Consider the following 18073-nt stretch of genomic DNA (forward strand, 5'->3'; position numbering starts at 1 on the left):
ACACTTTCTAAAATGTTAACAATAATAACTTAAGAAGTAAATTGTTGAAATATAGCTTCAACATTTTGGCCAAATTATATCAAACAGTTCCGTGTTTGATAAAATGTAGTGAAAAGTATTTCTATAATTCTTGGAGTCAGAGTCCACACTAAACTGCCCTTCGATGCCAATTGTTACATTACTTCAACCATGTGATTTATCAACTACACGAATAAGTAAAAACACAGAGATTTACTGTAAATAAAGAATAAGGCAAATGAAGACTCACCAGAGTGAATGATTAATAAAAGGTAAGATTTTTTTAATTATTAAAAATATTAAAAATTATTTTTTAATTATTTAGGGTAAAATAGTATGCTTGGTACTTTCAGGTAAACTATATGTGCTTAAGTATTTATAAAGTTTAGAAATACTTTAATAGCATAAACAACTTGTTAGCTAGTTAACATTACATTATTTAGCAAAGTTCAATGTCAAAAAAAAAAAAGGATTAATAGATTTTTCCACAAACACTTAATAAAGGGATAGCCAAGTTCCAATTGTCGGTCATAATTATGTTTGAATTAAAATTCAAACGTTGTGGCTTATGAAGCAATTAAATTTGATCATGAGTTTTAAAATATAATTTTCAACATCTCTCACTCTACTTTTTTGCTGCCTCCTATACTAAGCTCCCAAATCATGGCACTGAACATCTCAACTCTTTAAAATAGAACTATTTTTATTATATATTTTTTTGAGAGCGAGAGAGGGAAGGAAAGAGAATCTTAAGCAGGCTCCATGCTCAGCGTGGACGCAGGGCTTGATCTCATGATCCTGAGATCATGACCTGAGCTGAAATCAAGAGTTGGAGCCTTAACCAACTGAGCCACCCAAGTGCCCCATAACTATTTTTTAAATAGTACTTAAGCTTCCACCCCATATTAGCAGAGACATTTCATCAAAGGCAATACTATAACATAGACTAGTAAGTAGAATGCCTACAAGAATTTGATTTATGTTCAATATGTTGGACATGAAAAATTATTGTGCTGTGCTGTGTTGTGAAAATGTTTTCACATTAAGCATGAACCATGAGAGACTATGGACTCAGAAACAAACTGAGGGTTCTAGAGGGGAGGGGGGTGGGGGAAGGGTTAGCCTGGTGATGGGTATTAAAGAAGGCACATACTGAATGGAGCACTGGGTGTTATACGCAAACAATGAATCATGGAACACTACATCAAAAACTAATGATGTATGGTGATTAACATAACATAATAAAAAAAAGCATGTCCATGAAAATTTGAAGTGTTCTGTAAAGATTTGAGTCTATGCTTAAAAAAAAAAAGTAACTTTATTTCAATTCAACTTGTTTCAACTGTGCTCAAAATATAGGTGGTATCTAAAGAAATTATTGCATTCCCTGGAAATAGTATGGACAGAACAGTGAAAATAGAGTTTATAATTATCCATCGCTGAGTTCAATCCCCAAGTGAGCTCTTCTCTTCAATTTGAGAAAGTTATTTAAATTATGTGTGCCTTAGTTTGTTTATATGGAAAATGGGATAAAGAACACTTCCTTCATAATTTGACAGGAGAAATAAATTACATATTTAGGAATTAGCTAAGTTCCTACTACGTAGTAGTTACTCAGTAAGTGTTTGTACTCCTCCTTATTTTAACCAATTAGCTATATTGATTTATTAAATTATTTTTAATTTAACAATGTTTCGACCATATACTGAGCTAGCAACTGAAGATTACAGTAGTGAAAATTATAGGCATATATATTGATTCCATGTATAAAAATAGTTGAAATTTGTCAGTAAAATGTATATGTATTTGAAAAGTTAGATTTGTTTCTTTACGTAGAATATGCACAAAGCCTTATAGTAAATCTACATTTTAACTGCAATTATACCTATAAGAGAAACATGTAACAAGAAGTACCATGTAGATAAATTCAAGCAACTATTTTGAAGCAAATTTCAAATATTTTTTCACATGCAAAAATATTCTTTTTGTGTGTGTTTTACATCTGCAATATGGCCATGGCTCTTCTAAGCCACGTGATTAAGATAAATTAGAATAAGCTTTTAAAAATGTGTTTTAAAAAGTAAAACTCTCTTTGAATGTATTCATAAGATTTCCAAATGTGTTACTTAACAAAGGCACATTTCACTTTAAGAAACCCATGCTAACTTATAGAGGAAATAAGGAATCAGTTGAAAATGTAATGATTAGTAATGAAAAGATGACATAAAAATATGTCAAATTAGGGAAGAATTACACATGCTTATTAATGTGGTGCTTTAGGAACAAAACGAAGTGAGATTAAGTAAAAAATGAAGTAGCTGCTGATAGCAAATTCTAGGTACAGATTTTTTTTTTCAAATAGAATGGGAATAAATATTTACTTGTAGAAGACTATAACTCAAAATATTCAGTAATATTTTGTAAAGACACACTAAAGAAACAGTGGAGCAGCATACTCAATTTTTCACATTGCTAAGATCTCACTTTCAACATCTCTGATTCTTACAGATAAAAGAAACACGGACAGATAATGGTAGTCCATGTCACATGTGTTTAATTATAATCCTGAAATTCAAGACATTAATGCCTAGGAACCCCAGAAGCAATAGATTTCCTTGAATTCAGGCCAAGAACAACAGCAGTCTAGGCAAAATTAGCTGGATGGACAGTTGACACATTCAAGGGAAAATGAATATTACTGTTGAGAATATGAGATAGTGCACTAATGGGAGGGATGATGCTGACCACTTTTATGATCAATTTAGAGAATTTCAAAAGCAGCAGCCTGCCTGTTTCATTAAAATAACAATATTGGCATTTTGGGGAAGTTCATATTTCTAAGATGTTTACCTTCCAATAGTCCTCTCTCATTGATACATACAGTCTTTTATTATAGATGATTGATGTGAAGCTCACTGTAATTTCAAAAATTCATAGAATATTATTATGTCATAAAATCCATGCCGAGAAAGCAATTGCCGTTATAAATCAAAAAGACAACTCATATGGACAGGTCATATGGTAACGGGTTCTCTTGGAATGGTATCCTTAAATGTAATTTATTCAATAAGTAACTTAAAAAAAAAATAAGTAACTTAAAGGTTATATTTGATGAGATGAATCTCATGCTCAAATAACTTCAAAATATTATTATATTGGAATATTAAGAAATTAATTTTCTTGAAATTAGAGATATTTGCAGTTATATTCACCTGACTCAACATGGTTCCATGCTATTCTTCTGAAAGTCCTCCCCCAAATATAATTCCATAGAAGGATTTCGTTAAGTGCTATAATAGATAATACAAAGGTCATTTCCTGCTTTCAAAGATGAATGAAGATATCCAAATAGAAGAGGAGATTTTGAAAACCTTCACAATGCTACATTTTCACATATAGAAAATAGTTTCCAACTAGATGTTTTAATAGACAAAAGAATACCTCAAAAACTGACTTCTAGGAAATCATGCATTACTGAAGGATTAAACACTTGATTTTAATATTGAATAGTATACATATTTAAAGAGAATATTGGTGATATAGCATCACATTTTTAAGTTTAACCCAAAATAGCAACTTATAATTTCATAGCACTGTGGAATAGACAAAGAGTTTGACACTCCTTTTAATCCTTAAAAACTCAATACCGTTTCTTTAAGTCATATCCTTACCTCCCAGGAAGCAGACTCAAATCATTAGAAAATACCTATTTAGAAAAAGTCTTTCATCATTGCACTTCTTAAATGAAAACTAATGGGAATATGTTTGATAAAATGGTATTCCATCAAAGGGCTGACATAGGAAATTATGAATCATAAAATTATATATATCATGATGATCAAAAAGTAATCATTGACATAAGAGGATTTTATTGGGAGAAAAATATTTTTATTTGAGCTAATTGGAAGATACAAAAACAATTTTTTAAAAAACGGAGAAAATGATTATAATCTAATGCCATAAATATGGGAAAGGGCCCATTATTCCCAGAACTGTTACGCTCAGAGAGATATATAACTGGTATTCTATTTGGAACAGGCATAAGTCCTGTTTTGAAAATCATTATAATAGAACTAAATATCAGATGACATCTTGCTCTATAAGACTTTGCAAAGCATTTTGTGCTACATTAGCTTCTTCACAAAGTCCTGTCAAGTAGGAGATACGGCAGATCTTATGATGTTTGGTTTGTGGATGATAAAGTATTTCAGAAGGCAGCTTGATGTAGGAAAATAACCAGTAAACTGGAGTCAGAAAGCTTGAACTGAAAACTAACTCTATCACATAATAGTGAAGCTTTGAACAAGTCTCTTAGCATTTTTTTTTCCTTCTAAAATGACGTCTGAGGTAGCAGTACCTACCTTGTGATAATTGAACAGTTGAGGCCAGATAGTGTTAGTCAAGGCCACACTGCTAGCAAGTGCTGAAGAGAATGAAAGCCAGACTTTTCGGTTCTAGGTTAGGAGGAGCAACATCACAATACCATGTTGTTTGGAAAATACATGTCCTTTAAAAAGAATCAAAACCTACTCATTGTATTCCAATACCAACAAAGATAAAAGAATTAAATCCATGGTGGTCTTCTCTAGGAATCAGGCTTCTGGCAGCTTTAGTTAAAATGTAAAACGGCACAAAGATCTTGAAAGAGTTTAGTCTACTGTGTATATATCCTTAGCCATATATCAACAAGTGAACATGATAAAAAGCTCTCACATTAATTATACTGACTACTTCCTTAATGAAGTGCAAAAGTGTTTGTGTAATCTGATTCAATTTATTGAATTAGGTTACAGTTTTATCATTTTGAAAACTAGCTTTATTGTTTACAGTATATGTCAATTCATTTGCAACAATTAAATAGCACAGCATACAGCTGTAATCAATTCAGAGCAATCTCCATTTTTAAGGTCTACTACCATTTGTAGTATGCATATTTCTGAAAGCAAAATATCACAGTTTAAACATATAACAGTACCAATGACATTTCATATCCATACAGCTTATTCTGCTCACAGATGAAAATTTATAAAAAGAACTCATTGTCATTAAGTCCTGAAAAGTAAACATGTAATAACAAATTTTAGTGTACTCTAAAGAGTACATTTATATGAATTTGAATAATTTGCCAAACTGAGACTTTCTAAACCTAAGCTCTATATTTTTTAAAGTTATCATTTTTTTCTTAAATCCAGTGGTGTTGATGTGAGCATAGAAAATAAGGGGCGCTTGGGTGGCTCAGTCAGTTAAGCGACCGACTCTTGATTTCAGCTCAGGTCATGATCTCAGAGTCATGAGATCAGGGCCCGTGTTGGCCTCTGTGCTGGGTGTGGAGCCTGCTTAAGATTCTCTCTCTCCCTCTCCCTCAGCTCCCCCCGCACCTGCCACTACTTGTGTGGACACTCTCTCGAAAGAAAGAAAAAGAAAGAAAGAAAGAAAGAAGAAAGAAGAAAGAAAGAAAGAAAGAAAGAAAGAAAGAAAGAAAGAAAGAAAGAAAGAGAAAGAAAGAAAGAAGAAAGAAAGAAAGAAAGAGAAAGAAAGAAAGAAGAAAGAAAGAAAGAAAGAAAGAAAGAAAGAAAGAGAAAGAGAGAGAAAGAAAGAGAAAGAGAGAAAAAAAGAAAGAAAGGAAGGAAGGAAGGAAGGAAGGAAGAAAGGAAGGAAAGAAAGTCAGCAGTAATAATCAATAACACCTGGATCAGCCAGTTCAATTACAATAATAATACTTTAACTTCATTTTCAGAATGTTACTACAAATTGTATCATTTGACATTCATGGCGATTCAATGAGAAAAAGAATTTTGATATAATAAAACATTCTTGTATATCAATGAAGGAATGAAGGATCAAAACATTTGACTTAATTATTACATATTTAAAAAGTAGTCTGGTTGGAAGATTCCTACGATTTTTAGGAACTGACTCCTCTCTTGGGGACTTTATTTTTTAAATTGGAAAGTCAAATCAAAGTAATCTGTGGTAAAGGCCAAAGTCTTTCATTTAAATCCCTTTAAGAGTTCATGTCTTTCTACTACCATTTGTGATGATCTTTACGTTAAAATAATACTATTTTTTCTACCTCTGGCTCCAAATCCTACCATGGCCATAGGATTGCCATTTCCTCCTATCTATTAATTTTGCAGCTATGTACCCCTTCATGGAGTACTTGTGAAAGAAGGGCAAAGAGAACAAAGGAGGAAAAAGCATTTAAAAATTTCTTTCAACTGAAAAAAATATTTGCTAGCTTACTCTAGTCATTGTTCTACCGATGAGTTAACTATTCCATCCACAAATGAACATGTAACAAAAAATTTGATAACCTATAAATATGAAGCATTCATCTCAAAAGTAGTTTTTTAAAACAATAAAAATATATAAGAATATAGACCCAGAAAGATGGATATTTTTTAACTAGAAAGGATTCATGTCAAGTTTGGAAGGATAATTCAAAGTAAAATGAAATAGAATCATCAAGTTTTATAACTAGAAGGGAATGAGATAATCTTATTCGATCTACCTCCCTCCAATGCAAAATTACCTTCAAATTTCCCTAACAGTGATTACTAAGTTAGGAAATGGATGGCTGAGGTCAGGAAGGGAGATAATTTGTTTTTTAAACTATTATTTTGTACCATGAACACTATATCGTATAAAATTAATTAAATATAAAAACTATGGTTAACAACTTTTCATCCCTCTTTCTGCTTGAATTCTTCTGTCAGTAGGGAAAGTTAAGGCTTTATGAGTAATAGGTTCTACTCTTAGATAGTTCTCCATGTAGCAAGGCTCTTTTTTATGGAAGCCAATGCAGACCTCTCTGTAATTATTGTCCATCAGTTAGATTTCTGTCTTTAGAAGAGCACCGTGTGAATCTATCATCCACTTTCAGACTCTCTGTAAGTCTTCTTGAGACTAAACATCACCAACATTTCCAAATGCCTAGCATCTAGACTAGTCTCATAATGCCTCACCAGTTTGTCAAGATCCTATTAAAAATTGTGGTGTCATGACTGAACATAATATCCCAGATGTCATCTGAAATGTTGAGTAAAATGGTCTTGTCCATCTGAACTTTATATTCCTATTCAGTTAGGTTTATATTAGTGCTTTCAGAAGTTTTATCACAATGTTGGTTTATCTGATTACATAGCCAGATAAAATCCTTAGGTGTTTATCAAGCACAATGTTTTCAAATCAGATCTTAAGTTCATTCATGACCAGGGCAATGAACATTTTGGGAGACTGAATGCAAGACTTTATTAATACTGCTGTCTTTCTGACATTTGTCAAGTTCTCTTGAAATGTTTGATCCTGTCAATACTTTCAATAAGCAAATCTACTTCTTTATACAGAAGAGTGTGAAGTTGTAAAAATTATCCCTAAAATGCATGCAGGAAATATTTTAAAAGTCCAACATGATATGGTTAAATTCTTAATAACAAACCAGGAGCACATCATTAAGGGAAGGAGTGCCGTAGAAAGGAAAGTCTATCAAAGACAGAGAAGGAGACTGCACAAATAATTGTTTATCTTGCTTTACATGACTTCGTTCTACAGCATCTTTAGGAATATTCAAGGTGTATCTATAGCAGAATTGGTTGTTTTTCCTAAATGAACAATATTTTTATTTCTTAGCTCTCTTGATTAGGGAGGGAACCAAGATAGTAAGAGCATCTCTTACTGGGCAAGAAATTGCAGTGAGCAATAAAAGACATGTATCATACTGTATAACCAAGGGATTAGAACACTGTCTGAGAATCTTACAATAAATGGATAGTCCACAAAGCCCCAACTAATCCACACACCATCCACTATCATAATCAAAAGTTGACTCAAATCTGATTTGCTTTTCTTAATGTAAATAAACTTTTCTTCTGTCAAAGGAGGCATCATATTACTAAAAAAGAAGCAAATAATGCCTTGCAATTAGTCAATTACGGATACTAGCAACTTCATTACTTCAAATCTACTGAGAGAGAAGTGTAAGTAGATTATAACACATACTATGGCCCAGTGTAGGCATGTAAGAACACAGAACTCAATAGAAACTTGGAAGAGAGAAACAAATTACAGAAAGGGCTGTAATTTTCTTCTAAATTAAGTAGATGGGAGGCCTGTCCAGAAGTCTAGTAATATGTGGTTACTTAATTAAATCTAAAAATAACAGATCTTTGCTCTAAAAGCTTAGGAAAAAAGACATTTATGAATTTCTATTATGCAAGTAATAGACCCGGGGCATATTGTGATTGGACTGAAATGCTTGATTCTAATACATATTACAAATTTGATAAAGTAAATATATTTATTATATAGTTCCTCATACCAAAGCTGTATGTACACTTAGTTAAATTATGAGCTATATTTTATTCATGTATGTATTAAACTAATTCTATATCAAGATACTGTGGGCACAATGAGGATTCCAATCCTTAAGAACCATATAATATAGTATATAATATGCAGGAATTTTAAAGACTAATGAGTTCTATGTTGCCATTTATTTCCATAAATATAGCTTCTCTAGAGTATCAATTTGGAGATATAAATTTCATCAAGTGTTGATGATTATACTTAAATGTAGCCATCATAACCTATAAACAAATGAATTAAAGCCCTCCATTTACTTAGTACACCTCCTTTAGGCTCTACCCTCTGAGTCTTTAATCTGGAGTCTAACCCATGCTTAATAGGATTTTTAAAGTACATTATGTAACACCACTGTTTAAATTTGCAACTTGGAAGCCTAATAATTCATCTCAGAAATCCTTTACTAAACATATATTAGCCATATTCACTGAACAAATATTTATTTTCAATATCTGCTTCTGTGGCAAGCAGTAGTCTACATACTGGGATACCACAGCGAACAAAAATCACAAAAATCTCCCAAACGCATGTCTACAACACCACGCTTCGGCCCTTCAGAGTACCTCACCCAGCGACTTGCCAGAAGTGGTAAGCTAATATGACCCCCAGTTTATGCCCATATCCTCATGTAGGGAACCTATGAACGCCACTTTCTATGGAAAAAGATATTTTGCAGACGTGATTATGTTAAGGATCTCGAGATGAGAATATTCGCCTGGATTATCTAATGAGGTCTAAATATGTTCACAAATGTCCTTACAAGAGAGGCGGAATTTTATACACCTGTGCCTGCGCGTGCACACACACACACACACACACACACAGGAAAAGGCAGAAATTAGAGGGAGGGAACTACCAACCAAGAAGAAATGCTGGCAGTTACTAGAAGCTCAGAGTCAAGGAACAAAGGATCCCCAAGAGCCCCCAGAGGCAGTGTGGTCCTGCTGACTCCTTGATCTGGCAGAATGATACCAATGTTGGATTTCTACAGAATTATGAGAGAACAAATTTTCATTTACTTAAGTCACCAAAGGATGGGATAATTTGTTACAGCAGCCCCAGGTAACTAACACAGTATCCAGTAAAAGTTTTAAAACTAAGTAAGTTATATGATGAAGTCTAGTGTTTAAGCTGGTCTTTCAAAAAAAACAAACAAACAAGATATTTTCTTTTTCCCTTCAAGAAAAACATAAAGGGAACATGCATTAAATACTGATAAGTTAAATGCACTAGCCTCAAAATGTCTAGTGATTGAAGTTCACAAACGTTTACCACATATAAATGTATGAAAATGCATGCATACACATACTACATAACATTAATGGTTTAAATCGTTTGTATCATATTTACTCTTTGAGTAAAGCATTCAGTAGATTGTTATGTTTAATTTATTAGTGAAGACAATCAATCCACTCATGGCTGTTTTACTCGTGCATTTTTCAGTTTTCCTTACTTGTGAGTCTCCCCAGGGAATACAATGCATTTGTTTTAATAAACTTCTCAAAATACAAGGCACATTTCCATACTATGAATTTTCTCCCCAAAAGTGGAAATGTTTAATGCATTTAAGATGTTACAAATGCTGATAATGCAAAAAGGGGTAGTTCAAATGTTGTTGCCGGTTAGTTAGTAGCATTTAGCCAGAAAATAAAAATATATAAACTTTGGGTATACTTCTTTGAATTACAAATACACATGAGAATACTTTCCTATCATCTTTTTGTTTTTTAAGAAAAGAATGTTTCAATGGGATTAACTCTGGATTAACATTGTCCTGGTCTAGTATTTTTTCCAAAATGGTAAAATTGCGCTTAGAAGTTCTTACTTTTTAGGCATAATGCACATGTATTTACAATTGCTTTCTTTATCTTGAATGCATATTGGTTATGTGCCGACAAGGTCACAGTGAGAAAGATATGCTCAAGAAGCAAAACTATAAATCATTCATTCAGTTTGCGTATATTTAAATTGTTTTTTTTTCTAAGTCAAATGCAACTATTTGGGTCTCACCGAGTTACTTCTTAATACTTATATAAAATTGTATTTCAAAACTAGTTTGCATTCTGCCCTAAAGATAAAAATCAGGAAGTTGGCCAAATACACTAGCCAAATTGCACTCCTGGCACAAGAGGGGAATATTTAGAATTCCTAAATAACTCTTCCCTTAATTGTAAAATGGACACTATTCTATAAAAAGTACGAATGTTATTGGAACTCTGTTGCTAGGATAAATTTATTCCAAACTGGTATTTGTTATCAAAAATGATTTATGACATGTACTCAGTCCAAATAAGTGTAGAGAGCACTACAGGGGGCATTGCGTTGTAAGACTCTACAAAGAGCCTTCTTTCTTTCATTAACTTCCACTTCTGGTTGCCATGGCATCCTGTGACAACCATAAATTTTGGAAATTATCACCATCTGCCCACGCCCCCTTCTAAGGTTACACACAAGCCCACTCAAGTGACCAAAATAACAAATAAAAACTTGATAAGCAATCTCAAAGTTTTTCTTTTAATTATAGATACCTAAGTACATAATATTAGGGCTGGGAAAATACTTTAAAAAAAAAAAAACATAACGATAGTCTTCTTTTTTTCCTGAGAAAACAGATGCCTCCAGGAAAGATTATCATTTAATTCCAATGTTCAATTCTTGAAAAGAAAACATGAGGGAATGATTAAGAACAAACTGATAGATTTTTATAAATTTGTCAAAATTAATAAATTTTCTTTTTCACAGGACCAATTTTGGCAACGTCAAAGGTAAATTTGCATTGTTTATACTTTTCAAATGGTAATACTGTGAGTCCAAAAGTACAGGTCAATGTTCACAGTAGGTTACAATTTAAATTTTAGAAAGGATTTGAGATTTTAGGGACAGGGGTTGTTTGTTTTCTTTCTTTGTTTTCTTGAGGATTAAATGCTGTTTGTTTGTTTTACTAGTTTTAGAAACATGATTTCCAGGCCTTTTAAAGATACTGATATAACTATAGACTCTTGGAAATACATTTTTAAAATTCCAAACCCACAGGTTAAAAACATGGTAGAAACATCATCAAACTACTTTGCTTAATATCAACAATACTGATATGTAACTTCTTCATTAAGTTTAAAAAAATAACTAACACACTTCATATTCCCCATCTTAGAAAGAAAAAAAAATGTGTTTTTTTTTTAAAGAAAGTCACGAATATAGAAAAGAAAGTAGCAAATATAAAGTCCCGGCACATAAAATTCTATATATTCATAGTAAATCATATTCCCTGAATACACTAAGTTCTCCTTGGGAGAAAAGTGTACACTCTTTTGAGAACTATAAGATTTCTTTAAGACCATTGGATTTCCAGTTAATGTTTAAAGTGAGTAAATAATCCAAGGGATGGAAATATTAGTCTGTGTTCAACTAAAATCTAAACTTCTCTATCTAGAAAAATTTTGTGCAGAAAAAGCAATCACATCAAATATATTAAGATAACAGAATTCATGTGCAACAAATTCCTGGCAGGTATAAATCTTTGGATAATCTCTGAAAGTTGAAAGTAAGTGAAATATATGTGGAATTTATAGGAAAAAGGAAAAAAGAGAGGGGAGGCAAACCATAAGAGACTCTTAACTCTAGAGAACAAACTGAGGGTTGCTGGAGGGAAGGTGGGTGGGGGGGTGGGCTGAAGGGATGATGGGTGTTAAGGGGGGCACTTGTGATGAGCACTGGGTATTATATGTAAGTGATGACACACAAATTCTACTCCAGAAACTAATATTACACTATATGTAAACTAACTAAAATTTAACTAAAATTTACACTACATGTAAACTAACTAAAATTTAAATAAAAACTTGAAACAAACAAATAAAAAAGAAAGTAAGTGAAATAGCTAATAGTAAGGCCATGCTCCCCATGTCTTAAAGTCATTCGTTGGGCTCTATAGAGCACTGAGCTGTTCAAAACCTACTTTTCAATCCATTTTACCCTCTTGATGAGCCTCTATTTCTTCATCTAAAACAAATTTTCTAGAACATGACTCTTTAAGGTCTTTTTCAATATAATGCTTAATAAGCTTGAAAGAAATTCTGTTTTCTGGGTTCATGACATACTAAGAAGAACAAAAGTAAACAAACAAACAACAACAACAACAAAAAAAAACATGTTTGAGAAGAACATCACAGCAACTGAAATACATGAAATTGATCCTACTTCAAAAATGAATGTCCATAATAATGAGTCAAATTTAAATTATCTTCGGTGTCTCTGTTCACCAAGCCAGGGAATTATATATTTCAGAAAGGGGTCTATGGAAAATAACTTAATATTTTGATTTTCAGTTTTGGCATATGATCATCACTTAGAAACTTTACTTACCCTAAAGTTACATGATGCTGTTAACTATGTGAGGTGTTGCTATACTTAGACTGTGATGAAATCATCTTATTTCTTCACTATTTTGATAACGAACTATTTATTGTCTTCCCCTTAAAAGATTAAATGTTGATGATGTTGATGATTTGGAACCAGATCTTCCCTATCTTAATATGAATACAATCTAAAATACGTTTCACCCATAAGATAACTGCAACGCAAAATTTTCAAATACAGAATAATGATTATTAAAATGATTTTTTAAAATCCCCATAACACAGTTCATTGAGAAGTTAATTAAGTCAACAATTCTTTCTTCTAGCACACCTGAGTCTTTCAAGCATAAAATATGAACAGTTAAGATTTTAGTTACATCTAGGCTATATGGTACCAAAAAATCGCCAAATTTTCAGATCAGGAAATTTTATCTAAATAAAAACAGTTAAATTTAACAAAGTACTGCCTATTTCTTTTCTGAATCTCAAATTTGGAATTAGAATTTCAGCCAGTAGGATTCAATCACTTGAGAAACACGACTAATTAAACAAATGGAAATGATGATACTCGTTCTGTAATTGGGTCATTTTCAGCTATTGATTTCATTTTTCTATGTCTCAAATTTTCATCTGCAAAATTAGCATAAAAATACAACTCTCTGTGGCACTTTAAATAATTTGCTGTTAAGTATATACCATGGTACCTTACTGGAAAAAGATTAAATATATAAAATGAACAAATGGTTTGAAATTCAACTCAACAGATGTTTGATAAAGGTCCACAAAGGTGAAAGAGCTGTTCAGGCATTCTCACAAAAATAAAGTGGAATTAAAATAATCATGCCTTCAAAGAGCTTTCTACCAAATTTGGAATATGAAATCAGATTATCCATAATGGTATCATAGCATAGAGAAAGAGAAATGTTACAAAATAAAAGAAAACACTGATACGGGAATTCAGAGAAAAGAGGAAGACTCTCTCCTCATCTTGCCAGATTATTCTTCCTGTATCAGTTTGTGTTACATGGCAATTGTGTTTATATGTATATCTCCTCAATAATCTCCTGGTGATGGTAAGAATGAATATAAATAAAATCACCATAATTATTATTTTAATTTGCTCATTGGTTTAGATGAAACATGGAAAGTGGGCAAACGTGTTAAGTAAATAAAAGACTCAATGAACACATCCAAGGGGTAGAATCAAATGAGTTATTTTCGTATCTAGTGCATTATTAAAGTTGTTTGTGGTATGGAACTTATGCAGTCAAGACTATTCTTTTTTCTTGCACATTTTTAAAATTCCAGAAGTGACCATCTTTCAGATGTTTCTAATGGAAATGTATTCACACTGTAGTTTGAAAAAATAGAGGAGATATTTTATTGACATAGTTACTGTCTTGTTTGGATGCATTTCAGTCTATTTCGGAGTTCTTGTGAATGAAAACATAAATTTAGAATCCAGAGACCTGAATTTGAATAACCACTAACAGTTACAAGCTAATTGACCTTGGGAGAGTCACTTGATTCTCTCCTAGCTTTGATTACTTACCAGGAAAATAGGGATAATAATTTGTTGTTTGAAATTAGTGAGAGGATTAATTAGAATCACTCCTAGCACTGTGCTCGATTTAGCTCCTTTCATTTTATTTTAAATAAAGAAATGGTGATAACCCTAATGCAGTTTTGCAAGAAATCCTCATTGGTAACATAATGTTAGTGTGCACAAAACACAATTGATGGGTATAAATATCTATGTAAACATACATATACATATATAAGAACTATGACATTGGCTGACTTTTAATGTTTTTGGTATAAATGGGTAGTATTCTTACCTGTTGGTGGGATTATCCCAGGAGACATGAGGCCAGGGACAGAATGTGGCATGATATGAGAGTTCTCTGGGGAGGTGACACTTTGAGTCCTCTTAGGAGGCCTTCCAGGTCTAGAACTGAAACAAACAAACAAAAAATTTTTACAATTAAGCTGTTGTCTTACACATCATTTCAAAGTTGTTTCAAGTGGTAACATGGACTGTAAATAAATTTGTTTCAAGGACGGTTGCTTTTGCAGTTAGATGTAATAGACTTCCATCACTAATTAGATTACATGCTGAATTCATTTTCCTCATTGAAGATCAGCCACTCTTGATGCATAATTCATAGCCTGCACCTCGTTACCTGCTTCTTCATATTAATATCTATACACAGTTTGAATTGCCTCGTTTGCATATGCTAAAGTTCTGCATGCAGCCTTCAGCACGAAAATTATGCACTAACTTGTAATAATTATTACAGTCAGCCTGCTATTGATTTATGAGACTTTTAAAAACCAAATATGTGTAGTACTTGTAATGAATGATATTTTAAGGTTCTTCAGGAAATTAAAAGGCAATGGCTGCCTAAGGAAATGTTCTGCTTGTTTGATTTAATACTACAGTTAGCTGGGAGGTGGAATGAAAGAGTGATTCAGACCTATAGCACATTTTTCGATGATATGTTTTATTACTTCGCACTGCTAGCCTGATATCTAGATGATAAATGACAATACATATCTAATGTGTGAAAAGGTCTTGCAATTTCTTTATTTTTTGTCATTTAAAAGATAAGTCAAGTTATCATTTAACCCTATTCTATTTAAATGAACAGCCCCACTAGGTTGCTTTACTTTAATCCACTGAAATAAACTGGAAGGGTTTAGGATTATTTGCAGGACGTCGTTGAGAAACTGCCAGTATAGCATCTTATATCTGCCTTTAGGATAAATAAAAATACATTGTGTTTGTGTTTTAGCGGTACTTGTCCTTTACATGCCTATTGCATGAGATTAACTTTTAAAATTTTAAAAGCGCAAGGTGAAAAGGAGGTAAGCGTTTACTATTTTTGCATGAGAATAACATGAAGAATATAATTTTAGCAATTCTTGAAACAAACACACTTAGCATTATATTTCTCCTTTCTGCCCCTGTATCATGAATCCGCTTTTGTGAAATGTTTTTCCATCGTCTGGGCAATATGTGCCTAGACATCTCAGAACCACCAGAAAGAGCCTTCATAAGTTCACATTTCCATGTGAGCCTCAACTGAGATCCTTTGCCTCATCAGAAAATTCAAAGATCTTGCCTTTGTTATTTAGTGTAAGTAATATATGTGATCATTTAACAATTATTAAGCACTTGCTGTTTTCAAAGCAGTACACTGTGGAGATTAATTTGGGAGAATGGGTTCTTTAGTCTTCAGGAGTTTATGCTCTTGCCTAAGAGGGACAATCTGGTGCATAAATAACTATGGCGCATGCCAGAATGTGCTAAGTGTCATAAGAAAGTTGCAATCTGAATACTGATTGGAGGTTAGGCTAGATGATGATACTTCCATGTTGAGGGAAGGGAGATGAGATTTCATGGCAGTAGAAGCATTAGAAGAGTATTCTGCAGGATGAGTTAGGTAGGCATGGAGAGGAAAATAATGGAAGAAAAGTGCACTCCAGTGAGAATATGAGAGATGAATGGAAACATGCCAATGTATGAATGTACAGGATTATCTCCATTGAGCCAAAATAGGTCAAGAAAGATGAGGAGCGAAGAGGGATAATGCTAGATTTAATGCCTGGGGCCAGATCCTGAAGGGCTTTGAACCAAAAGCAAGGAGACTGTGAGTTTGTTTTGCTATTCCATAAGGACATTCTCCCTCATATTATAGTATCTGTCTGGCTACTTATTCTTATTTGTCATTATTATTCTTCATCTTCAGCTGTTTCTTTAACTCTTGTTATGTTATGTGCCTAGGGTTAATCAACAGCCCTCTGACAGTCTCCATTCTTCCTGAGTAATCCTGCTATTGACATCCCTGAGATGCTAAGGAATAATGGCTAAATGTATATCTACAGCCTAGGTCTTCCTCCTGGGATTCACATAGATTAATGCCTGTCTCCTGGAAATCTCTGTTTAGATGTTCTTTAATAATCTAAGACTCAACTTGTCCAAATCTGAACTCATCTTCCCCATTAAAACCTCTCTCTTTCCCTGGTTCAGCAAAATGGCACCTAACCGACTAAGCCAAAAATCCAGGACTCAGCTGTTTCTCCCCCACTCCCCCAACCTCCCCCCTGTACACTCAAATATCATCCCAATGAAGATGTCTCTCTGATCCATTCTCCTTTCTCTATCCCTACTTCTATCTTCCAGGTCAATCCCTCATTTCTTATTTGACCTACTATTACAGCCTTCTGAACTCCTCTAAGATCTACCACCAACTTCGTTCCACTATAAAGCCTAGAGTCCAGAGTCAAGACAACTCTCCATACTGATCTCGGAAGGATTTTTCTAAAATGCAAATTTGATTCATGTTTTCCATTTGCTTAAAAATATCAGTAGTTCTCCATAAGGTTCACACTCCTTACCACGGCACCAAAGCCTTCCAATGCTTGGCCCCTGCCTACTTTTCCAATCTCACCATTTTATTCTTACATTCATGGCCCCCTGAAATGAAGTGTGTCACAAGTTGCTTTGGTCTCCCATTACACCACCTTTATAGATGCTGCCTCCTTTGCCACCAAGGCCTTTTCTACACCAACTCACCCTCATCCCCATTCACCTGGCTAAACTTGGCTAAACTTTAACTATCCTTCTTACTAACCACTTCTAGTTAATATGCTTTCTATGCACCATGATAACCCATGGTGAACAATTCTATTATAGCTCTCTCTGCACTGATCATAGTAATCTGTGCATTTGTTTTACTCTCCAGCATACATGGCAGAAAGTATATAAAATATATCTTTGTGTCCTAAAAACTTAACTCAGTGCCCGGATTACTATATATATTTATTTTCTTTCTTTTTTTCTTCTTTTCACTTTATGTATTTAAATAAGTTTTAATCCAACTTAGGAAGCCCTTTCCCCAAAATTCGTCAAGTATCCTACGTCATCCATTCCAGTGGTCTTGAAGTTTCCAGGAAATGAAAAGTAAGGTATGACAAAAGCTTGGAATTTTGAGTGTCAGGATAATCCTAAATTACATCAGAGGTAGGGATCCGAAGGGGTATGTGCACCCCGATGTTTATAGCAGGAATGTCCACAATAGCCAAACTATGGAAAAAGCCAAGATGTCCATCGACAGATGAATGGATAAAGAAGATGTAGTGTATATAGAATATACAATGGAATATTATGCAGCCATCAAAAGGAATGAAATCTTGCCATTTGCAACAATGTGGATGGAACTGGAGGGTATTATGCTGAGCGAAATAAGTCAATCAGAGAAAGACATGTATCATATGATCTCACTGATATGAGGAATTCTTAATCTCAGGAAACAAACTGAGGGTTGCTGGAGTGG

The 18073-nt window shown here is 33.3% G+C and overlaps 1 protein-coding gene and 1 long non-coding RNA gene across 2 annotated transcripts in view; both read right to left on the reverse strand.

Annotated features, from left to right (window-relative positions):
• The window catches only part of DACH1 (dachshund family transcription factor 1), a 383401-nt gene that overhangs the window by 188190 nt on the left and 177138 nt on the right, over positions 1-18073 (reverse strand). The window contains exon 2 of the mRNA XM_081815014.1: positions 14573-14688. Coding sequence (XP_081671140.1) covers positions 14573-14688 — 116 coding nt within the window. The remainder of the gene's footprint in view (positions 1-14572; positions 14689-18073) is intronic.
• On the reverse strand, positions 5950-7860 carry LOC145720666 (uncharacterized). Its single transcript, XR_014143811.1, has 2 exons — positions 7795-7860; positions 5950-6529 (listed from the first exon to the last, which is right to left on the reverse strand). It is a non-coding gene; the product is annotated as an uncharacterized LOC145720666 (long non-coding RNA).

The sequence above is a fragment of the Leptonychotes weddellii genome, chromosome 3 (genome assembly GCF_054177405.1).
Source record: "Leptonychotes weddellii isolate Sample4059 chromosome 3, ASM5417740v2, whole genome shotgun sequence".
Classification (NCBI taxonomy): Eukaryota; Metazoa; Chordata; class Mammalia; order Carnivora; family Phocidae; genus Leptonychotes; species Leptonychotes weddellii.